The 23,655-nt window shown below is 39.2% G+C and overlaps 2 protein-coding genes across 32 annotated transcripts; both read left to right on the forward strand.

Annotated features, from left to right (window-relative positions):
* Positions 1–45: 45 nt before the first annotated feature.
* On the forward strand, positions 46–12,187 carry LOC112165322. Of its 31 annotated transcripts, none has more exons than XR_005799914.1 (13): positions 1,709–1,866; positions 1,972–2,104; positions 2,411–2,535; positions 2,639–2,720; positions 2,793–2,929; positions 3,364–3,438; positions 9,191–9,323; positions 9,881–10,054; positions 10,152–10,228; positions 10,335–10,445; positions 11,537–11,549; positions 11,672–11,845; positions 11,993–12,187. XR_005799914.1 is itself a non-coding variant. In XM_024301818.2 (2 exons), the coding sequence occupies exons 1-2, from the start codon at positions 180–182 to the stop codon at positions 2,085–2,087; spliced, it is 423 nt and encodes a 140-aa protein (XP_024157586.1). In that variant the 5' UTR covers positions 46–179; the 3' UTR covers positions 2,088–2,105. The 31 variants fall into 31 exon arrangements, 1 of the variants encoding a protein (XP_024157586.1); XR_005799913.1 differs by lacking the exon at positions 11,993–12,187 and adding an exon at positions 3,090–3,265 and having other exon boundaries at positions 11,672–11,823; XR_002922767.2 differs by lacking the exons at positions 1,709–1,866; positions 11,993–12,187 and adding an exon at positions 53–486 and having other exon boundaries at positions 1,972–2,089; positions 11,672–11,823.
* A 1,047-nt stretch (positions 12,188–13,234) lies between these two features.
* LOC112165319 (G-type lectin S-receptor-like serine/threonine-protein kinase RKS1) lies at positions 13,235–16,563 on the forward strand. The gene is given in 8 exon segments (XM_040506550.1): positions 13,235–13,970; positions 13,973–14,602; positions 14,719–14,856; positions 15,060–15,208; positions 15,388–15,598; positions 15,707–15,944; positions 16,022–16,172; positions 16,246–16,563. Coding segments are annotated over 8 exon segments (2,523 nt in total). The 5' UTR covers positions 13,235–13,264; the 3' UTR covers positions 16,546–16,563.
* Positions 16,564–23,655: the final 7,092 nt, after the last annotated feature.

Below are 23,655 nucleotides of genomic sequence, written 5' to 3' on the forward strand. Positions count from 1 at the left end.
GCCGTTTGGTGTGTGGGTGAAAATGTGAAATCTCTAATGTGGTCGACTTTTGCGAGATATATTGAACCACTAGGTGTGTAAGAGTGATCGAGAGAGAAGCTCGAAGCTTCTGACCCGAAAAGAGGTCGCCGACCCGGAGGAGGAACCCGACCGGAACTTTCACGTCTGGCCACCCCGCGATGGCGCATGGGCACCATCCTCTTCGTCTCCTCGCCGCCGTCACGCCTGTGGCCTCTGATCGTCCATGCACCAGACGAGGAAGAAGAATTGACGGTGAGAATGTCGACTGTTCTAGCCAATTCACAACGTTTTCCGGTCACCGATGGAGCTTCCTGCGTTTTTCCGGCCATGCTGGGCTTCGTTTTCATCTTGGCTGCGTTGGTGGACCAGAAATCAAGAGGCTTGCTGGGTTATTGGCGTCAAAATCCTCAGTTCATCAGTTCAGTTCAGCTAAGAAATTCTGGAAAACCGAGTTGGTTTTTGAAGGTATATACCGCCCTTGAATCAAGTTTTTCTCTTCTGGGGATAATTGGAAGTTAAACACTATGATGGTTTGGTTGAGGTGATAATCTGGTATTGCGATCTTGAATCGGAAACTTGGTTGAATTATGGTGGGGTCTTTCTAAATGTACTCAGCAAATTTCTATGTAGACCCAGCAAATCAATTTTGCATGAAAAAATATTTATATCCTGGTACAAAATGACAATAATAGTCATGTAATTTCTATTTTTACCCCTACATTTGTACCCAGCAATCTTCATCCCTTCCCCACAAACTCTTGAAGAAGAAAGCCCGATTTGAATGAAAATGGTGAAAAGGTGGAAGGAGAAGTGATTGTGATTGAAAAGCCGTTGATGGGCAAATCAGGTCATGAATGAATTGGTTCTGAATGGGCAAATCAGGTTATGAATGAATTGGTTCACCGTACTTCTTCATACAAATATCGAAATACTGAGCAAAATCCCCAAGAAACTCAACTGAGCAAAGATAAAGAAGAATATGAAGTGCCTAATCGTGCAATGCTAGAGCAAGCTTCACCCTTATCATCTGATCATGCGGCACTTAGCAGTTGAGATACAAATATTAAGACGACTACCTTGTCCTCAAAGCAGTACAATTATAAGATAGGGAGTGATCAGAATGAACCAGGTGAGTCAACTTCTCCTCCGTTTTCTTGTTTACACTGCACGCTTCATTGGCATCACAAAATTTAGAGATTCCATACTCATCATACTAATAATAATTGCAGAGAGAGGAAGAACAATAATCCCTTGGGAGATAAAAAGAATGGAGTTCTTGTAGCAGGGAAAAATCAGTCACATGTATTAATTGCAGCATTTTCATTGGAGTTCCTCTGCAGGGAAGAAAAACTGCAGAGAAAGGGCTTACAAGAGTGATTACTTCTGTGAGCGATGCAATTGAAGTATGGAACTGCTGTGAGTATTTTGCTGGGTTTAATTAAGAGAAGGGCATAATTGGAAAGCCTGCTGGGTGTAGGTAGAAATTTTGTAATTTTGTTAGGTGTAAAAATTTTGCTGGGTCTATTTAGATATTTGCCGGGTACATTTAGAAAGACCCTTATGGTGTTGTGCCCAGTTTAAATGAGTTGGGTAGTTTTGAAGATATGTTTGAACTAGGAAGGAAGTTTGGTGAGTTGATTGAGGTTAAAAAAAAAAAAAAAAAAAAAAAAAAAAAAATCACTAGGGGTGTGTGTGTGTGTATACATATTGTGTTTTTTTTGTCGAGAATCCAGAATAATCGAGAGAGAGAGAGAGAGAGAGAGAGAGAGCTGCAAACTGAGAGTGCCAGAACGATCGAGAGAGAGAGAGATCTGATCTCTCATCGTTGCAGGCAGAAAGAGAAAGGTATTGAGCTTTGTTGTTTTGTATTGGTTGTGTTTTATTCAGGCTGATTTTCCTCAATTTGTTATGCGTGTTCTTCTCTTTGATTTTTGTGTTATCAATTTCCAGATAGAACCAAGGTTTTCTTTGCGATTCGGTTGCGTATCAAAATGCCGTATTTGACTACAAAATTCAGGCCAGAGAATACATCGCGCGGGAACTTACTTTATGAGTTCCGATGTTAGTGGTATGGCTGCAATCTGTGAGTATTCGAATCTATCTGTGCTGTTTGTGTTAATTACAAGGATAATATTTTGGAGTTTATGGTTTTGCATTGTAATTGATGTCATTAACTTATGTAAATTATTAGAATACCTGCAAGCTTTGTGCCAAACTAGGTGGGAAAATATTGTATTAGATGTACCCTCCCTGGATAGCAGTGGTTTCCATGAATAACACTTGACATTTTGTTTGATGTTAGCAGTAAGGATAGCAGTGGATATATGTCTACACAACTGATTTAATTATATCACACATAATTAACAACTGTTTAAATCTAAACATGTAGGAAAGAAGATATACTGGTGACATTGTGGGAGGATATTTCACGCAGTCTTGATATTGAGGCTATCAGGACTACACCGCCACCTGCGCTCGCAGTTTTCACGAGCCTCAAATTGAAACAATATCAAAGTAAGCCATAACTTTCATTTTGTCATTCAGATATAGTGTCATAGAAAAATCATACTTTTATTTGATCTCTTTTATATTAACTACCATATATTCGGTATTCTAGACAAAGTTTCACTGTCAAGCACATGAAGCACTTTTTACATCCTCAATCCTGACATTCCAGGGGCTGGAGCTTACAAACAAGTGTAAGCATCTCATCTAAAACATGTATATCTTTCTAACAGAGATGCTATTTTTAACATAAAACTTTTGTGCAGTGAAGTTCGCTGTCCTTATAATACTGTCAATATCCTGTCACCTCTGCCCAACCAACTCATGAGTCCTGAGGAGTACGTTGGAAGCTATGGAGAAAAAGACTGTCGGAATTAAACATCTTTAATCCCACTTATATATGGTGAACAATCTCAACTTTGATTCACTTAATCTTCATACTTCCCTTTGTTCAAGTCTTTGGACTTCTGTATTTTATATCTACTGCGCTTTAACTTGCGAGTAGTTAATATTAGAAATATACAACAACAAGTGAATTTTGCTATAAATTTCTTGGATGTCAGGTAGTTTTCTGGGAGTATCTGTTTAAACACTATGCGTGTGATTAACTGTGAGTTCTTAAGTAGTTGCGAAATGGTGAGACACAACTTTAGTAGAACAGTTTCCCGTGTCTAATTAAAAAATTGTAAGAAGCATGATGCTTCTCAATAAGTTGAAGAATTTGACTGCTATGCAGCAGGTAAGGCAATAAATCATATAATATTGTAGTCATCTGCTTTGTTTTTCCTTTTTAAGTTCTTTCAGCTTATACCCGACTTTCATCTTTTGAACCTGCAGGCTGTGGTTATCATGACAGGTATTAGCGTACTGGGTTGTAGTGACATATAGTCCACCACCTTCTTTAATGATGAGGTATCCAAAATGGATCTCTTCTTCTCTCTCCAATTTAATATTGAAAATCCTCTTCCATGCATTATGATCACAACTCCAGATTTTTTTGGAGGTGGTACATTTTTCGTTTACTTTTTTTTTGAAACGGTAAATGTACTGGGGTTGGGAAAATAAGTGTTGTGAAGCTGCGGGTATGGTTGATTTTTACATTCACCATTATCTATTTCTTTTGTGTACGGATTGAATTGCTAGGGTTTATAGCTGGTCTGTTACTAGGCTTAATTGGATTTTAGTGACCCTAAGGGTGAGATCAAGTAAAGGATGTTGTAATTTGCACTGTGGTGAACTTTTAGGGATTTAGAATTGGTTTGGAAAAAGAAGTAAAATTTATGTAGATACTGAGTCAATTCAATGCACACACTGGTAGTAAAATACAAATGAAATACCAACTGGAAAGCTTTGCTGCAGAAATTGAAGAACTTTACCCAATAACAGACATGAAGTCAATATTGTAATTAATAATGATGATAAAATTAAAGAGTACAGAAAAATCGTAGCAGCTCAAAAAGAATGATCTGCAATAGGGGTAACTACCAATAACTAGGATTTGAGAATGAATTGCACAACAGGAAAATCGATTATAGTTCATAAAACATTTGGCCCTCTCAGTATATTAGAATTCAAGCAAAGCGTTTCATTTGAAAAGGATGGTGCCAATTGATGAGTCTTTTCTGTGAAAGATTCGTTGGGTTGTTTGTGATTGATTGGTTCGCTGTTGAATCCCAAGGTTTGAGATTTTTTGTTATCTGAGTTTTGTTCTTCTTCTGTTAAAGTTTGGATTTTTTTGGTGAGAAGTGAATGACTTAAACAGGGGAAGAAGAGGCCCTCCTTTCAAAAGTAAGCGACACCATCACTCCCAAAGCTACGAGGGTTTCCTTGCCAAACTATTGGCATCAATTGGCAATAGTTCCAGAACAGAACGTTTAAGAAACAATTAAGGAGGTGTAATGCAGCCTAGGTCCAAGTTATGGTTTGGGTTAGCTAAGAGGTCCAGTGCAAATTCATGTCCAGTTTCCACTTCATGTTTAATTTTGGCTTTACAGAAAAAAAAAAAGGCTCCTTGCAATCAGAAGTCGGACTAGAAAATGGATGGTCATAGCTATATCACCAATCTCAACTTGCCTTTGAAGCTATTATTATGAAATCGCCATAAAATTAGATTGAAAATGGATGACAGTCTCTTCTCTGTTATAAATTTTATTCAATCTATTTTTTTGGTTGCGTATGGTATAAATTTTTTATTTAATCTTGTTAGAGAGATTTGTGTAACTGAAGATTTGTGCAATCAAAACTGATGATCAGTTTTGAATCTTTGTATTTATAAAATTGAATAGTGTTTATAGCTGATTGTAACAGTAGCATAACAGTTAATTAGCTTAGCTATATAATTGTACATTGTAATCAAATTGAGAATACAGAAAACACATTTTCTACATGGTATCAGAGTTTAGGTTGCTTCCCTCCTTTTTGATCCAATATCTCTTCCTTAGTCGTTCTTCATACTCTGCGCCTCCCCTCCCTCCCTCATGGCCAACCCCACTGCTTCTTCCTCCTCTCCAAACACTTCCAGCTTTATCAAACTCACTGACACCAACTATCTAGTTTGGCTTCGGCAAATCAAACCTTACCTCAATGGCAATGATCTCTGGTGCTATGTTGACGGTTCCAAACCTGCTCCCCCATCTACCATCATGTCCACCCCCTCTGAGGGCCAACCTGCTGTTCCTATCCCCAACCCAGCCTACACCAAATGGTTCAAAGAAGACCAAATCATCGTCAGTACTCTCACCACCACCCTCACTGAAAATATTGCTCAACTGACAATTGGTTTCGAAACCTCCAAGGACATTTGGGATTGTCTTCAGCGCCATTTTTCCCAAAAATCAGTTGCCAGTGCCTCTACCCTAGGGATGGCAAAAATCCCCAGCGGGGCGGAGCTCCATTGGATACCCGCCCCTAATGGGGGGAGAATTCAGAGACAAATGGGGAATGGGGATGGGGATCCCCAATCCCCGCTATCTAAGATTGGGGATGGGGCGGGGATGGTATTGTGATCCCCATCCCCAAACCCGCCCCAATATATTATATTTTAATTTATTTTTTATAATATAAATAATAAATATATACATTTACTACTTTACTTTAATGATGTTTTGACTTTTGTACTCACTAAATTATGATTTATGAATTTAATCATGTTTTAAATTTGTTTGTTGTAGATTTTGATTTTAAAAAAGGTAATATGAGAACAAAATATTTTATTTATTAAATTCTTATTGGGGATTTGGGGCGGGTTTGGAGGCTTAGTCCCCAGTGGGGATGAGGACGGGGAATCCCCAATATATTTTTATTGGGGATTGAGGCGGGGATGAGGGTAGAGAATGACCTCGGAGATGGGGATGGTATTGTGATCCCCATCCCCAACCCGCCCCATTGCCATCCCTACTCTACCCTCAAAATGCAGCTTCTGGATCTCCAGAAAGGAAACCAATCTATTGATGCATATCTCCGCCAAGCCAAGGCCATTGCCGATTCTTTAATCTCCATCAACAAGCCTGTTTCTGATGAAGACTTGGTCATTGCTACTCTCCACGGCCTTGGACTGGATTATGGCATGCTCCGCACTGCACTCACCCAAAACCCACCTCTCCCTGACTTCTCTGAGCTCCGAGCTCGCATCCTATCCTTTGAAGCACAGTAGATTGGTACATCTGCCACTGGAATGGCCACTGCGCTCTTCAATCATACCGCTCCTTCCCCACGCCGTGACCACCGCTCCTCGGCCCCTCGTCCTTCTCACACCGGCGGCCGGTACTCCACAGGCCGGAATCGCCGCAGCGGTGCGCGTCCTCCCTTTTTCCAGCAGCAGCAGTATGCGTCTTTTCCACAGCACCAGCAGCAATTCGCGTCCCAGCCTGGCCCCTTTTCTTCCCCTGCCTGGGCCGCACGTCCTGGGCTTCCTGGGCTTCTTGGCCAGGCACCTCAGTGGTGCCCTAATTCCCACTCCAACCAACATGGGCTTCCTCAATGCCCACACCGATTCCTTGGCCCAAGCACTGCTGCTTCGTTTGCTGGAGTCCACTATGCACCTGACCCCACTTGGTACCCAGATACAGGCGCCACTCACCACATGACATCCATGCCTGTTACTAATCCTCAATCTTATGGGGGGCCTCATAATGTTTATATGGGTAATGGGGACTCAATGCCCGTTTCCCATACCGGTAATCTTCCCTTGTCATTAGGGTCTTCCAAATTCACTTTACAAAATGTTTTTCAAATTCCATCCATCCGTAAAAATCTCCTTTCTGTAGCTCGTTCAACCTAGTATTCTTTCTTTTTGCTCCGGATTTTTATCAAATTTATTGCTTACGTACAGGTCATCTCTTGTTTCAGGGCCCTTGTAAAGATGGTCTCTATCCGCTTACTTTGTCAAGCGTCTCCACTCCTCCACAAGCCCTTGCCTCCATTCACTCCTCCATTTGGCACAATCGTTTGGGCCATCCCTCTTCAACTGTCTTAGCTCGTCTAGGTTCAATAATTGGTTCAAAATTATCTTTTCATTCCTTTTGTAGAGATTGTGCACTTAGCAAATCTCATCAATTACCTTTTAATTCCAATAAAGAGTCTGTTACTTTTCCATTTCACATTATTCATAGTGATGTTTGGGCTTCATCTACTCTTTCTGTTAGTGGCTTCAGATATTATGTTCTTTTCACAGATGAATTCTCCCGTTACACTTGGATTTATCCCATGCGTCGCAAAAATGAAGTACTCACTCATTTTCAAACCTTGGTAGCCATGATTCAAAATCTTTTTCACCATACCATAAAGATTCTTCAAAGTGACAATGGGACTGAGTATGTTAATCATGCCTTCTCTCGTTATTGTAAATCCCTGGGAATTCAACAGCGATTTTCTTGCCCACATACACCACAACAGAATGGCCTTGCCGAGCGCAAACATCGCCATATTGCCACGATGACTCGTAGTCTTCTCCTCACCTCTGGTGCTCCCCATAATCTTTGGGTCGAAGCGGTCTTGACCTCGGTTTATCTTATTAATCTCCTTCCCACTCCCATTCTCAATTGGGATACCCCTCACACCCGTCTTTATGGTACTCCTCCTTCCTACTCGTCTCTTCGAGTTTTTGGTTGCTCTTGTTTTCCTCATCTTGGATCTTATGTTTCTGATAAACTCTCCAGTCGTAGTATTGAGTGTGTATTTTTGGGTTATAGTCCTCAACACAAAGGTTACCGTTGCCTAGATCCAACGAGTGGTCGTGTCTATGTCTCTCGGCATGTTATTTTTAACGAAACAATTTTTCCCTACAAGAATTTGCAGGTACCATCAGTTTCGGAAACTAGCTCATTGGAATTCACCCTCTTGACCAGCCCGGGTATTCATCACTCTCAGCCCAACACACTTGGCCCAAATCCAATTAATGAGCTGATCCCTTCTTCTGCTGTCATCCATGACACCTCGGATTCTCCTCCTCCTTCCTCTGTCGTTGACCTTGTTGCCCAACTCCCAGCACCCAACATCGCTCCACCACCGAGCTCCCCTCCACCTTCTTCAGCCGCTCCTTCATCGCCTCCAGGGCCAGCACCACTCGGCGCCCGCCTCCACCCCTATCCGGACCTACCAGCGCCGCCAACCCGTTGTCCCAACTTCACCTCCTTTGCTCCACCGTCCTCTCGGCCAGATCCTCCTCCCCCACGTCCCCACCTGCTTCGGCGGCTTCCCTTTCACCACCAGATCACCCAACTCCGCCACCGGATCCTCCCAGGCGGACCCGTCTTCAAAATGGCATTGTTCAGCCTCGCATACGAACAGATGGTACAATTAAGTATCCCATCTCTCGTGCACTCCTCACTGCTGTTGAATCTGCAGAACCTACATGCTACACTCAGGCCTCCAAACACGAGGTATGGCGTGCAGCAATGGTTGAAGAGATCAATGCTTTGCTGAAGAACAATACCTGGACTCTTGTTCCCCCAACTCCATCCCAGAACCTAGTTGGCGCACTAAGCACATCGAACTTGATTATCACTTTGTTCGTGAGACAGTAGCCCTTGGCAGCCATCGTGTTTGCTTTATCCCATCCGTTGATCAGCCGGCCGATCTTCTGACCAAACCTCTACATAAGCGTCGTCATGCTTATCTTACTAGCAAACTTGTTCGTGCAGGCCCGTCCAGTTTGAGGGAGGGTGTTAGAGAGATTTGTGTAACTGAAGATTTGTGCAATCAAAACTGATGTTTGTATTTATAAAATTGAATTGTGTTTATAGCTGATTGTAACAGTAGCATAACAGTTAATTAGCTTAGCTATATAATTGTACATTGTAATCAGATTGAGAATACAGAAAACACATTTTCTACAAATCTTTATCCTATGGTTGTGGATGGTATAAAGTTAAAATTGGAGTGGCATCGCTGCTTAATCATCTTAATCCCTTCTTATCTCTCTCTTTTTTTTTTCTTTGATGACAATCCCTTCTTATCTTTGATTACTATACATACTGGAACAAATTTTCTTGCTATTGCTTATGTATGTGTGTTGGTAGGAGTGATTGCTGTTGGTTTTTTTTTTATTTTTTTATTTTTATAAATTCTAGATAGTTGGTTTTTGTAGTCATTCATTTGGGAGAGATAATTCTCATAGTTAACTTTAATCTGGGGTTATTAACCTGTTTCAACTGCTCTAATGAAGGTGTATAGTTTTAAGATTCCTTGGGGCCCCTCTTCAGTACATTGACGAGGTTAGGACTGTTAAGCCACTCTTGCCCTCCAATCCTTACCTCACATCCCAAGCCAAGTTCTGGGCCGACTTTGTGGACAATAAGGTAAATTTCCATTATTTGGTTTGGAATATGTTTGAGCTGACTCTAATCTGTTTGATTTGAAATGGCTTCTCTGTACTTATGTGTTGATACTTGATGGTATGATCGTGTGAACAAGATATGATCTTTAGGAATGATTGGGGAAAAAATGGTGTTCTAAGTGATTATTGTACTGATAAGGAAAAATGGTTTCTTGGATTTAGAAGGTCCTCTTCTTATGTGGTTGGGATTTGGGTCTTATGGTTTTGGTATGTATGGTGTGTATTTCTGTGTTAGCAAAATTGAAAGCCATATAAAAAAGATCAATATATGGAAAGATTGGAACTTTTTATATTTTGGACTTGATTATCCCTAAATCCCATAAGACACATCAAATGGAATTTTCACTTGTGTTTCGTTGTAACAAAACTTTGTCAAATGGAGTTCTGAATAACATATTTGAAGTTGCAAGTGTTGTATATAAAAAAGAGGTTCTGAACTTACCCCAAACACTACAGGGATGGAGTCTCATATTATTTGAGCCTTAAATTTTCTGATACTTTTGGTAATTGGAAATGCAGATACATGGTTTGGGGAGGAAGACATGGACAACTAAGGGAGACGAACAGGAGGCAGCAAAGAAGGAATACATTGACTGCATTAAGTTGCTAGAAGTGGAGCTTGGGGACAAGCCTTCCTTTGGCGGCGAGACCCTCGGATTTGTTTTGCTTCTGCAGTTGTATGACCAAGATTGAGTGAGTGGGTCGTTTGTTCTGTGAGTTTGGATTTGGTTCATTCTTTTCTGCTCACTATCTTCTCTAATTTGGATTTTGTGATTGGCTTTTGATGCAGTTTTTTGTTGGATCTTTCGGATTGCTTGCTTTTGGTGCAAAGAGTTTTGTGATCGGCGTGTTATAGTTTGATAAAGGGTGAGAGGATTTCTCAATTCGTGATTTTTATTGATGAATTTTGGTTTGTAGTTTTCAATCGAATTGGCTGCTAAGCAATTTTGGGTGTGATTTTTATTTTTCCTAGGTTTGCTTATTTGAAGATATTTGAGACTTCGATTTGTATATATTTGATTTAGAGGAATTGCAGTGTGAGGAGAATAAGGCTGGCAAGAAAGTTGGAAAGTTCTACGGCAAGGTCAATCCGTTCTGCTGCTGAAATTTTGAGATATTTTTTAATGTCATTTAAGGGTGTTGAATTTCTGTGCATATCATAATCAACTAGACTGTTAGGTTACCAACATTTAGGTTGTTTAATGTTATGTAGCCAAGCAGTTCTGCATCTTTTGTGACCAGCATTTTGCTAAGCTGCAGCTTTTTGGTTTTTTAATTTAGGTGTTTTGCAGCGTTTATATAATAATCTTAAGTTTGATTTACCTATTTGAAATGATGTACTATTTTTTGTTAGCAAAATTTACAGTTGCATTTGGTTTCTAATTTAAATAGAACTATATGATTTATCCAAAGGAAGAGTGTACTTTCAAATTCTCTGACTGCTTATTTCTCATTTATATTTCTCATCAAACCTACACTTTTGCATTGATATTGATCTTAAGATTCCATGTTAAATTTTTGACTTTGGAATCAATTTGCATGGTATTTCCACTCATACTTTATTATGGTCTTACTGCTTTTTTGATAGAAACTGTCTTTGGCAACTAATTTATGTAAAAGAATTAAAATTAAAAAAAAAAACAGCAGTGCATGAATTTAGTGATCAATACACCCATCTTCAACCCCTCCATCTGCATGATGAATGGTATTGATAGTCTTCATAGAAAATAGGAACTCCTTCACATAATGCTTTTATGAATGTCCAATTATCTCCAGCCATTTCATAAGGATCATTCTGATCCCAATAGACAACCAAAAGATTTGATAGACATCCAGCATTTGCATATTCCAATACTAGAAAATTGTCTTTTGAAAACCACCTTTAGTGTCATTTATTTTTTCCTACTTTGCCTATGTAGTTTCTATACAGATTACAGTCCCAGCCAAGCCAAACAATTGAGAAAATATATGCTGACGGTCTTTTCTAACAGATACATGTTTTATTGCTGATGTAGAAATAACTTGCCATCTTTGAATTCTACTTCGCAATACTATTTGTTTTTGTATCTGGAACTAATTGGAGTTATGCTTCATATACTGTTTAGCTGACTTTGAAGTATGAGTTTTTGTCAATTTTGGTAGGATAACTCAATTTTCTTTGTTTTAAAGTGATAGGCCTGGATTTCGGGTAATTTCAGAACTTTTTTTTTTTTTTTTTGTGCTGGAGTGGTGATATCGTTTTGAGGCTTTTCACAGTCGAAGTTTTGAGGTAGACTATAACATTAACATTAGGTTGATCTTTGCTTTCAGCTCTTTCCTCAATCGGAAGCCAAATTACTTGGATCAAGAAGCTTCCACCAGCCAAAACATTTGAGCATCCCACAATTTTGGAGTTTTTAAGTGTTGCGAGAACTGCAAGGAGGTGATCATTTTGTTGTTTTTGAAATTCCCTCCCCCCCCCACCCCCCCAAATTACAGTTATAGGTTGGTAATTGGAGCCATGACTATAGTCTGCGGTTTAAACTTCTCTTTAAGTTACTATTTTATTGTAGAAAATAGCCAAATCTCTTCATTGGCTCCTCTGTAAGGTATCTGTAAATTTAGTTAACCATATTGATAATACACCCGCAGAGTAACCACATTGAAAAAGAACAGAGAGAAAAGAGACATGGTTATCATGATTGCTGACAGGATAAGACAAGCTTTTCTTTTGGAGAAATTGCAGTGGATGAACCAGCAAGCAACAGCAACAGAAAATGAATATTCTATTGTATCTGTCTTCACAATACCCTTTCAAATCAAATAAAACTTACCAAAATTTTTGCACCCACTATCAAACAATTTAAAGCAAGCCAAATGTACAAACTGATAATACAAAATCAATGATATGCTTATCTGTGTGGTCATTTTCTTTTCTAAGCAATTCACTAACAACCATAACTCCCGCAGCAACGCGCGGGCAGCTATGGCTAGTCTAATCCATTTCCTAATATCAATCTATTCCAGTCAAGCGTACCAAAAGTGGCCAAAGGGTCATCAGCATTTGAATATGGAAAAAACATTAAGTCAGAATTTAATGGTAAATACAGTAAATAGAAGGAAACCCCGCTGTGATCAAAGATAGGATTACTTGTGCTAGACTTTCCTAATTTATTTTTGGTTTCCAAGTTTTTTAAGGAAACAAGTGACAAACTTTTTGTCCTAGTAATTATAAATCATATAAATTACTTGCCTCTGAGATTAAGTAGGGCTAGCAATCTTCTGGTGCTTTGTTTTTCATTGAATTGCAAGCAAACTTTTCACTGAACAGTCTCAATGGCAAAATTTAGCTGAATCTATACTGCTCTGCTTCTTCTCTGTTCGCTCATCTATTTCCTACAAGGAGTTGCATTACTTGGTATCAACCATGGTCAACTTGGCGACAAGTTGCTAACGCCACAGCAAGTTGTGAACCTATTAAGCTCCAAAAACATCACAAAAAAAAAAAAAAAAAATTATGACACAAATCCCCAAATACTAACAGCATTTCAAATTCAGGCATTGAGTAATTATATATCCATTTCTCAATTCATACTTCCAAGTACCGGTTTGGGACCTCTGGAGAGAAAACAGAAGTGTCGAACTCCAGCCCAAAGTCTAGTTATCAGATGCGTTGTTGACCCGGCATTAAGTACTAAACAAGAAAATCATTTTCTCCATTTAGTAGCTTCACTCTAATAATTGTATCGCTAGATTATCAACATGAGTCACAGTCAACATGCAGGCACAAGTTAAGACCTCAGACTGATGTCTGGCCCAGAATGATCGGCTTTTAGATGAGTTATTGTCATCTCAGACTAGACAAAATGACCCTATTAATTTGGAAAAGTTCAAAGTAGAAGAATTGCCCAGAAGATCAACATAATGCGACTCATCTCATTTATCACCAGCTCAAGTATGAAAATGAGAAAAAAGATGCCATTGGTTCATTCCTACAGAATTGAAAATGCCGAGAAAATGGTTTTGAAAGCTCTGCTTCTCTTTCTCTTCTTTCAGTTCTGCACTTCCAGGGACACCATGAGAGGGAACGAAGGACAATTGAAGGATGCTGATGGTGACTATTTAGTGTCCAAAGAAAGCAAGTTTGAATTGGGTTTCTTCAGCCCCGGAAATTCTAGCTACCGGTATGTTGGAATCTGGTATTCTCAGACTAGAGTACCTAATAAAACAGTGGTGTGGATTGCAAACAGGAACAATCCCATCAATGATACCTCTGGTGTGCTCACAATGAACAGGTATGGAGAACTAGTCCTTTATGCTTATAACATGGAGAGCAGCCCTATATGGTCCACAAATGTGTCGCGGTCGGTTCAAAATGTTAACACAAGCACTTTATCTGCACAACTTTTGGATACAGGAAATTTAGTTGTGTTCCAGGATGATAAAAATGAAATCTTTATATGGCAAAGTTTTGATTATCCTATAGATACTTTAATTCCAGGTATGAAAGTTGGGGTGAATTGGAAAACTGGGCAAGAATGGGTTTTAACATCTTGGAAGTCACAAGATGACCCTGGAACTGGGGACTATACCCAGAGGCTAAGTTCAGATCATAATGCATCTCCCCAGTTTTTTTGTATAAAGGTTTGAGTAAGTATTGGCGAAATGATCCAGGGCCAGCGCCTACTTTGGTCGCTAATCAAGATGAAACTTATTATTTCATGAATGAAACCAATGCAGTTGCAAGAATAACAGTGACTGATTCTGCCTTAAAGCGCCTTATATGGGATGGTGGTAGCCTTCAATGGAAGGAAGATTTCTCTGCACCGAAGTCCCGGTGTGACAGGTACGGACAGTGTGGTGCCAACAGCAGATGCAACCCTGATAATGTTAATCTGTTTGAGTGTGACTGTTTGCCAGGGTATGTGCCTAATTCTATAAGTGATTGGAATCAGAAAAATGGTTCAGGTGGATGTGTGAGTAATCGACTTGGTTTGTTGAAGTGTGGAGATGGAGACGGGTTTATAAAGGTGGCAAGAGTTAAATATCCAGACACAACGATAGCAGCATCATTAAAATCAGGTATGAGTGGCAAAGAGTGTGCGCAGGAGTGCCTAAGAAATTGTTCTTGCACTGCATATTTGAGCGATGAAAATGAAGGGATTGTTGATTGCTTGACATGGTATGATGACTTGATGGACATTTTAGTGTACACAGAGATTGGAAGAGATCTCTATGTTCGTGTGAATGCAACTGTCTTAGGTACTAATCTGCTTGCAATGGAAGCACACGCAACTAACTACATTTAAGTGTTGAATCACAAAATTACTAGTTTTTTATGTCATTGTTTTCTAATCCTTTGTCACCCTCTTATGTAGCGGCAAATGCCGGAAGATCACAAGGTTTGTGGGAAAGGAGGGGTATGCTGGCTATTCCAATACTGTGCACTGCGCTAGCATTGGTACTAATCATTATGCTTGCATGGAAGTGGCGTAAGAAGAACAGGAACACAAGAGGTGAATGAAGTTCTCATCTATTTTGATTGATTAGTTATACTGCTTTAGTTGTCATGAGCTGGTAACACTTGTTCCGTCTGTAAATCACATGAAAAACTAAAATAAAATCATTTGCATCTGAAAAACATGGACTAAAATGATGAGGTTATGCAGTTAGAACAACAACAATAGAATGATGTAGAGAATAATTCTTTATTGTTTAGGCATAGACTTTGTGGAGGCAGAGGAGCTTGAGGAAACTCAGAGACACCCCGAATTGCAATTTTTCGATCTTGACACAATAACAGCAGCCACAGACCACTTCTCTCATGTCAATGAACTTGGCCGCGGTGGCTTTGGCTCTGTTTATATGGTAAGCAACAAATTTAGATGTCCTAAACAAGCTTCATAAATCTCTTTTTGTTCTGGCTAAGTTAGGTTCTGGCATGGCTGCTTTTTTCACTATTCTTAATTAGTTAATCAACAGTTTAGTTGCTTCTGAAAGTTGTTGAGTATGTAAAAGCTTAATATTTATATTGAACATAACTTCAGGGTCAGCTATCAAATGAACAGAAAGTTGCTGTGAAAAGATTGTCCAAAACTTCAGGACAAGGGATTGAAGAATTTAAGAATGAAGTTGCACTTATAGCAAGACTTCAACACAGGAACCTTGTGAAACTTTTAGGCTGTTGTATAAAGGGAGAAGAAAGGATGTTAGTCCTAGAATACATGCCTAACAAAGGCTTGGACTCCTTTCTGTTTGGTACGTGTAGAGGAAATAATGATTGGTTCAGGCCATTTCTCAAATATAAAGCACATATTTAAAGCTTCTTACTAAAGTGTACCATTTGTCTTTTGAATTTTGATGTAGATAAGACAAGACGGTCCTTCTTGGATTGGGAAAAGCGTTTTGAAATTATCAACGGGATTGCTCGTGGGATTCTGTATCTTCACCAAGACTCAAGATTGAGGATTATCCATAGAGATCTAAAAACTAGTAATGTTCTACTAGATGATGAGATGAACCCAAAAATTTCTGATTTTGGCATGGCTAGAATATTCCATGGAGACCAACTCCAAGATAAGACAAGCCGAATTGTCGGAACATAGTAAGAATAATAAATATCACATTTAATCTTTGTTATGCTATTTTTTGGGTTTAACATTCTATATTGTTTATATATAGTGGCTACATGGCACCAGAGTACGCAGTATTTGGGAGATTTTCCACAAAGTCTGATGTCTTTAGTTTTGGGATCATAATGTTGGAGATTGTAAGTGGCCAGAAAAACAATGGTTCTGATCCGGAGGATCCTTCCGTGAACTTAATAGGACATGTAAGCAACACATATCTTTCTAACATTTTATCTCTTACTTGTATTTGTTTTTTAAACGAAATTTCAACTGCAGGTATGGGAGCTCTGGAGAGAAGGCAGAGCCTTGGATATTGTGGATTCAACACTGAAGTCATATCATCCAAATGAAGCCATGAGATGCATACAAGTTGCTCTCTTGTGTGTACAAGAAGATCCGATGGACCGACCTGCCATGTCAGCCATTGTTTTCATGTTGAGTGATGAAGCATCTCCTCCATTGCCAAAGCAGCCGGCAGTTGTTTACAGAATAAATTCCGGCACTGATGTTGATCCATTACTTTCAAACATATCTTTTTCTAGAAATGACTTGACAGTAACTACAATGGAAGCTTGATAATGATGCAAACTTACAATTTTGACAATATGTACTTGTTTTAGTTTAACTAATTTACATCAGAAATTATTTTTTAATTTCCTAAAGTACTATATGATTATGCAAACACCAGATAAGAGATTCGGATATTAAAATCCAATCTAATCCATTTCCTAATATATATCAATCTATTCCAGTCAGGGGTACAAACCGTGGCCAAAGGGTTATCGATCTAGAAAAATTATTATATCATCTTGGACCATGGTACAATGTGGCGGCCTGAATATTAGTCATTGGTCCGTAACATGTATTTATTTGTCATTGACAATACCCACGTGGTAGTCCAGAACCATAAAAAAATTACTCATCGATCTAAATTAGTTTAAAGATGGAAAAAAAACAATAAATTCAAATTAAATGGTACTTAAATAATGGATGGATCACCTCGATCAAAGATACTATTACTTATGCTAGACTTTCCTAATATGTTTTTAGTTTCCAGGTTTGTTAAGGAAAGTATAATTATTTATCCTAGATTCCTAGTTATTGGGGGAGATACAGACTTTTGTCCTAGTAACTTTGAATCCTACAAATTCCTGCCTCTAGGTAATATAGATGTATTCTTTGTGTGAGTTTGAGTAATGCCTGCAATCTTCTAGCGCTTAGTTCTTCATTAAATTGCAAGCAAACTTTTCACTTATTGCCAGTGGCCCGTCCCAACGTCGTGCGCCTCCGGACGAGAGCAATTGCACAGAAGCCAGACTCTGGTTTTAAGGCGCGTTTGCTCCTTATCATGTATGTAGAACAATAGTTATCCACAAATAGTGAGTAGTTATCTGCAGAGAAAAATAGACTCAATGGATAGTTTTTCCCACGTACTTATCTATTCCACCATTTTTTTTTCTATTCTTATTTTTCTATTTCTTTTGTAATTTGATTATATTATCCCCATATATTTTATAAGTAATAAAGTTTACTAATATTTCATGATTATTTTGGTACATTTCTTCAGTTTTGGCTAACAAAACTTCTTATCTTAATAATAGTATAGATAAGAATTTTATTACCAAAAAAAAATCAAGATCTCTGCTAGGGTTTGATAGAACACTACCGATGAGTGGGAGTTTCTATACTCTTCTTCATCTCCGAAACAATCTCTTCCTTTCTTTCGTTTTGATCCATGAAGGCGTGGTCTTCGTCTTCTTCTGCGGCGGTGAATCATGATTTTCTCCCTCTCTCTCAAGTCGCCATGACCTGGGAACCATTGTTGAATTCGGTCTGGCAGACTAATAAGGGTGGTTGGCAACCTTTCGATGGAAAATGAGAGGTCTTGGGTCAGATCCGGATTTGGGATCCAAGTCCTTTGAAGGCGCATGGAAATCAAATCTGGATGTTGGGTGGCGAAGGACGTTGGCTATTGTTTTCTGACCAAATCTAATGGCTCCCTTACAATTTCTTGGCGACGGTGGCCAATTATTGGCAGCAACGAGATTGTCTGTCAGAATTGAAGGGTTTGATTGCTGTGGGTTTGCCATCGAGCTGTTAGGGGGAGTGGTTGATTCTCTCAGGTGAGTGACGGCGGCACAGCAATTGGACTTTCTCAGGTGAGGTAGTGCGCAAGGTACTGATATAGGGTTTTGGTGAGTCGGCGAGTGCAGGGTCTGTTACCAAGATGAAATGACAACGAAGAGAAGACCTAATGGGGCTTGGCCGCGCTCGAGTCTGTTTTTTGGACTTGGGCTCGAGACTTTTTGGGTGGTCTATAGCAGTAGAAATTAGGGTTACTAAGTCTTGGATCCTGATCTAGGATCCAGGTGTTTTTTTTTGTTAAAACTTGGGATCAGGGACGACTCCCAGTTTGATATCCAAACTTTTATTTTGATTGAGATCAATACCCACAAGGAACTGGCTGGATTATTGGTCTGAGGTTGTTAGCGAGTCTACTGAGGGATTTTGTAGAAAATTTAAAAGAACAAGACTTGCCCTAAATTTTCACCTTGAAATTCAAGGTGGACCTGCAGGGCCCACTTTAGGAATAACTCTACCGAAAAATTAATAGAGTCACCCCTAGAAATGGATTACCCAACATATATAGAAACACACATTTACACTTCTAAACAACCATCCTTATTCTCCTGGAGCCACCCAGCTCCCTAAATCACAACATCTCCCGTTTCACAAGTTCAAGTATCAACTTAATAACATTAACCCCATAGGCTATCAAAGCAATTCTAATCCACAAGGTAAACAAGGAAAAAAGAAATACAATATGCGGAAGCTGTGATGTTGACTATGCCTCGACTAATCTGGTCTGCAAACTGGGCATTTGAAACCGAAGGGCGAAAGTATTGAAAAACACGTTAGTGTGAGTAGACAAAAATAAATTAATAAAATAAGATAATTTAAAATGAAATGAGCTTTAATAATTTCCCACAATTTGAATTATTTACAAAACTTCGATGCATGCAAGGTTTATAAAACATATTTCTTTAAACTCGAAATCTGGTGAAAACATACCACCCCCGCTGATTGGACAAAATCGGAGTAGCTCCGCTAGTCAAGTAACAGTAGGATATGGGGAAGAAGGAATCACCATACGACAAAGGAGCTTCCCAGGCTTGGGCCGGAGCCTCCCAGGCTCTAGGCTCAACTACCACCCACAAACACAGAGTAAGTGAGGAGGAGAACTAATAAGCTCGACTACAACCCACGTGAGGAGACTAGGAGAACTAATAAAGCGACCCAGTATGGTGAAGAAAACATTCGAAAACAGTAAAATCCATAAGGCTTCCCCAAGATCTAGCAATAAAGTCTTGAGAACAATTCCCAACCGTACTCGGAAAATCTCATGAGAAATCACATAAAACAACGACGTGTCCTACACGCCAAAAATATTCTCTAATCAATAACATATAGCGAGAAATAATAGATAGATCAATATAATTCCATCGAAGATCATCATAAATCATAAATCCAAATCCGAGCATCGCAAACTCATATTCGAAAATCATGACGGAAATCCAATCAATAAACCAAGTTATAATCCAAACCAATTCAATGCTCGATAAATGAAACCATAATTAAATAAATCATAAATTCGGAAATAAAGGCATGCATCATTTAAAATCAGAGTCCACTCACAGTACGACTTAGGCGATCAGTAGGGCTGTCAATGGGTCGTGTCGGGTTGGGTTCGTGTCGGGTCAAGGTATTTGTCGTGTCGCAAGATACAAACCCAAACCCAACCCATTTAACAATGCGACCCATTTAACTAAAAAAATGCATAAATTGATTAAATTCACCAAAAACTCTACAAGACGAAGAATATAAATAATTATATATAATTCATAAATAATTAAATCCAATAATTATAAAGCAAAATATTTCAAATTGTCTAATCCTATGATCAAATACTCTCAACGTCTAAAATTTCAGGATGAAGTATAGCATAATCGGGTTATACGGGTTCACTTCGGGTTGGCGGGTTGACCGGTGGCCGACCCATTTATTAAATGGGTCATGGCGGGTTGACCCATGACTGACCCGCTTTTTAATCGTGCGGGTTCAACCCGCTTTATTTCGTGCGGGTTTCGAGTCGTGTTATCGGGTCGTGTCGGAATTGACAGCCCTAGCGATCAGGCGTAAGGATTTCCTTGCAGAGCAGTGGATGAAGGATTTCCTTGCCGTACTATAGACAACAATACATCTTAAATAACTGAATGAAGGGTTCGAAATAAATCACTATAATTACGCTGAAAACTTGATATCACCAATCCTCTCAAACCTAAAAGCTCCAAAACTCCTCAAAATCAAACCAAACTCTACCAACAATATAGTTTCATCAACTTTAGCATTCTAGAGCATAAATTAAGGAAATCTAACTATTGGATCTCCGGAAATCAACACCTGAAAATCTGAAATTTCGTAAATTCTCAATCAATATCAAACTTCCTCCAATTTCCACCAAACTCATACCTACAGGTTCTATACGCTACAAGGAACCCAACCAACCAAAATAGGAGACCAAATGGGTCCCCACGCGTCTCCATGTGCCATCAACAGTGGTGGGGCGTGGGGTCGGCCAACCCCCGAACCGGGATCAACACGTATGCCAAAATCTTCCTCTCATCAAGCCTAACAACTTTCATAATTACAACAAAGTCCAATTTGAAGTCAAAAGTCCAGAATTTACCTCGAAAGCAAAGAGGAGAAATTTGAAACCCTAAATCTTCAATCTTTCAATTTGTGCTCTACACTTCAAATTGGACCAAGAGACTTTGAGAGATGGTTGTATGATCCAAGAGCCCAAAGACCTAACAAGAATCGTCGCCGGAGGTGGCCTGAAACCCGAATTCCTACCAAAACCAGAAGAACGACAATGCAATGATCTTCTTCTCCTTGCTACACCTTCTACTGTCCAAACCAAGCCACCAAACCACCAAGAATTGAAGAGGACGGCGAGACCTTTCCAAATGTAGCTCCAACGGCAAAATCTGTAGCCGGACGGAGGAGTTATTGCCTGTCAAAGTTGACTGGGTCAGAGAGAGAGAGAGAGAGAGAGAAAATCGCAGGTAAGTTTCCATGTTAATGGAAACTTACCACAGAAACTCCAACTTTTATAGAAAACTTACCATGAACAGTAATTTTAGTATTTTGACCATAATTTTAGCATAAAAATTTCGATTTAAGTGCACCACGTGTCCACGAGGTCAGTTTAACATCATCTACAACTTTTGTGAATAAAATTTTCTCAAAAACTTACCCGAACTAAAAGTCAACTTTTGGTCCACTAAAAGTATCGAAACAATGTAAAAAGTGAAAGTAATTATCGTTTACCATCCAAATGACCAGTAAACAGGTTATTTAAGGCACGGGACGTAACATCTACTGTCAGATTTTTATTACTTTATTCTCCCCTGAGCTTCACTCAATTGGTGGAGTAGTATTGCGTTTAGCGGTGTCTCTTTATGATGGGCCCACTGGGGAGGGTAACTGTGTAATATTGCTTTTTTCATATTGAATAAAAATAGCTAACCTCCTTCTACTCAAAAAAGAATTTTATTACAAAAAAAAAAATAATAACTGCTTATCCTACCCCCAAACACCAAAAAAAATAAAAAAAGAACTAATAACTACTTTCCAACTCCAATACAATCGTCGACTGTCAATCGGAGGCGAGGTCAACCTCCTTGCAATTAATACATTGTGTAAATTATTGTCTATACTAACCGAACTAAGTTGTGAGCAACTCAATTATTTTTCTTACTTACATATTTCTAAAATGTAGTCTCCATTTTGATACTAGAAGTCTCATTTTCTTCATACTTGCACCAATTGCACCATAATTGCCCATTATATAGATTTAGAAAGTAGTATAAAACGAAACACTCTTATAAGGCCGACAAAAAAAATAGTTTCTCAGAGTACATTGAGATTCCTATTCTAAAACAAGAACAAGAACCCAATATACCCCAGTACACCCACTTTCTTGACAATTCATGCACCATTATTCCAAACAAAGATCAGTAACCTCCGAAGCAAGAATAAAAAACCTCAGAGATTATGATCTTTGTGACCTAAAAAATTTAAATACTTTTCAGAAGAGGAGTAGTAGACTCCCCTTCCAATTCTACCCGAGCCCACGACGTCCACATCACCATCCAAAGAAAGCCTGGTCCAAATAGCCAAAGGTATGGAAACCCTAAGAGCACCCAATCAGGGAATGCTACAAGCACTCTGTAGCTTTCTCCATGAAGATCCAAATCACCAACACGGGTAACCTGCACTGCTGCCAGAGGACATCGGCATTGCAGACCACCTTGCCCAACGACGGTAGAACCACCGTGTCCATCCTTGTCCACTAGTCTGCAACCACCAAATTCCAGATCACCACCTCCTCCGCCATATGTCACCGCCACATAGCACCACCACAAATCCGACTGAAGCAGCCCTTCCCAGCAGTTAGTCTCTCCAATGAACACAGATTGAAATAGAATAGTACAACTATCGGCAATCACCCCAACACTAGTTTGTCCACCCCTGAACCTAATCCCATCATTCTTCACCATTTTGAGGTTGCTGCTGCCATCGCCATTACCACATGTAGCAGCCAAATCTAGGCCAAGAAGCCCTTATGGAAAGCCATCAGAGATCCGCGCCAGAGTCTCCGCGAGCCACCAACCCTTGTCAGCAACCAAATGTTGCTCTGGGCTTGATACACCATCTCCAAAATCTAAGTGACACCCACACAGCACCCTCGGTTGAATGAAAGTGACGAGAAGTAGGATCTATTCAGCCATGAGTCTAGCAGTGGCCATGGCCAACAATTTTGAGAATTTTGATCGAAAACCAAGAAGTTCACGATTAAACCCTAACAGAGCGGCTAGGTCTAGGTCTTCCAATTTCACTAAGTTGTTTGAATTACTTCTGAAATGTTTAAAAGTGCTTTTTTAAATTTGACAAAAGCGCTTATCTAAGAAGAAGCACTTTTTTTTTTGTCTGATAAGAATAAGCACTTATCAAGTGTTTTTGAAAACCATGTTTAAGTGCTTCTAAAAACTCACGTAAGAGTGGTAAGACAATTTTTTTTTTTTTTTTTGAATTATTGAAAAACTCTGAGTCTTCAAAAAGTAATCTCAAATAGACCTAACTAATCAAGAGCACATGTTGCATGACTTTCAGAACATTCAACGCATCTCCAACTACTTTAATTTCCCAGCTACTTGCCTTATTGCAACCCACACAACAAAGCCATAGCCTTAATGGCATAAGGACTTAAAAGAAACTCTTGCCTAGGACCGTCAATGCTCCAACAAGGCTCCCTCTTATGTTTTATGACCACTACAAGTCCAATTGATTGAGCATTTACATTTTATGCTCAATATTGCATACTCCGTCAAAATGCAATCTCATTCATTGAGCATACAAAGCTTTCCAAAAGATGACATCTTCTTCAGTAGTGCTACCACTGAATTCTTGTGTGTGTGTGTGTCTATATGTATGTATGTATGTATGTATGTATGTATGTATGTATGTATGTATGTATGTATGTATATACAGATCCTATCCAGAACGAGGCCTTGCTCTGAAATTAAAGTGCAAGATTGGAGTTTAGGGTCACTTTTCGGTCTC

Source organism: Rosa chinensis, chromosome 5, assembly GCF_002994745.2.
Source record: "Rosa chinensis cultivar Old Blush chromosome 5, RchiOBHm-V2, whole genome shotgun sequence".
In the NCBI taxonomy this organism is placed as follows: domain Eukaryota; kingdom Viridiplantae; phylum Streptophyta; class Magnoliopsida; order Rosales; family Rosaceae; genus Rosa; species Rosa chinensis.

Bases quoted from the DNA above. Each gene is read 5' to 3' on its own strand.
- LOC112165322 (XM_024301818.2), top strand. From the start codon at position 180: ATGGCGCATGGGCACCATCCTCTTCGTCTCCTCGCCGCCGTCACGCCT. The intron at 487-1,971 runs GTATATACCGCC...ATCAATTTCCAG, and splicing joins AACCGAGTTGGTTTTTGAAG to ATAGAACCAAGGTTTTCTTT.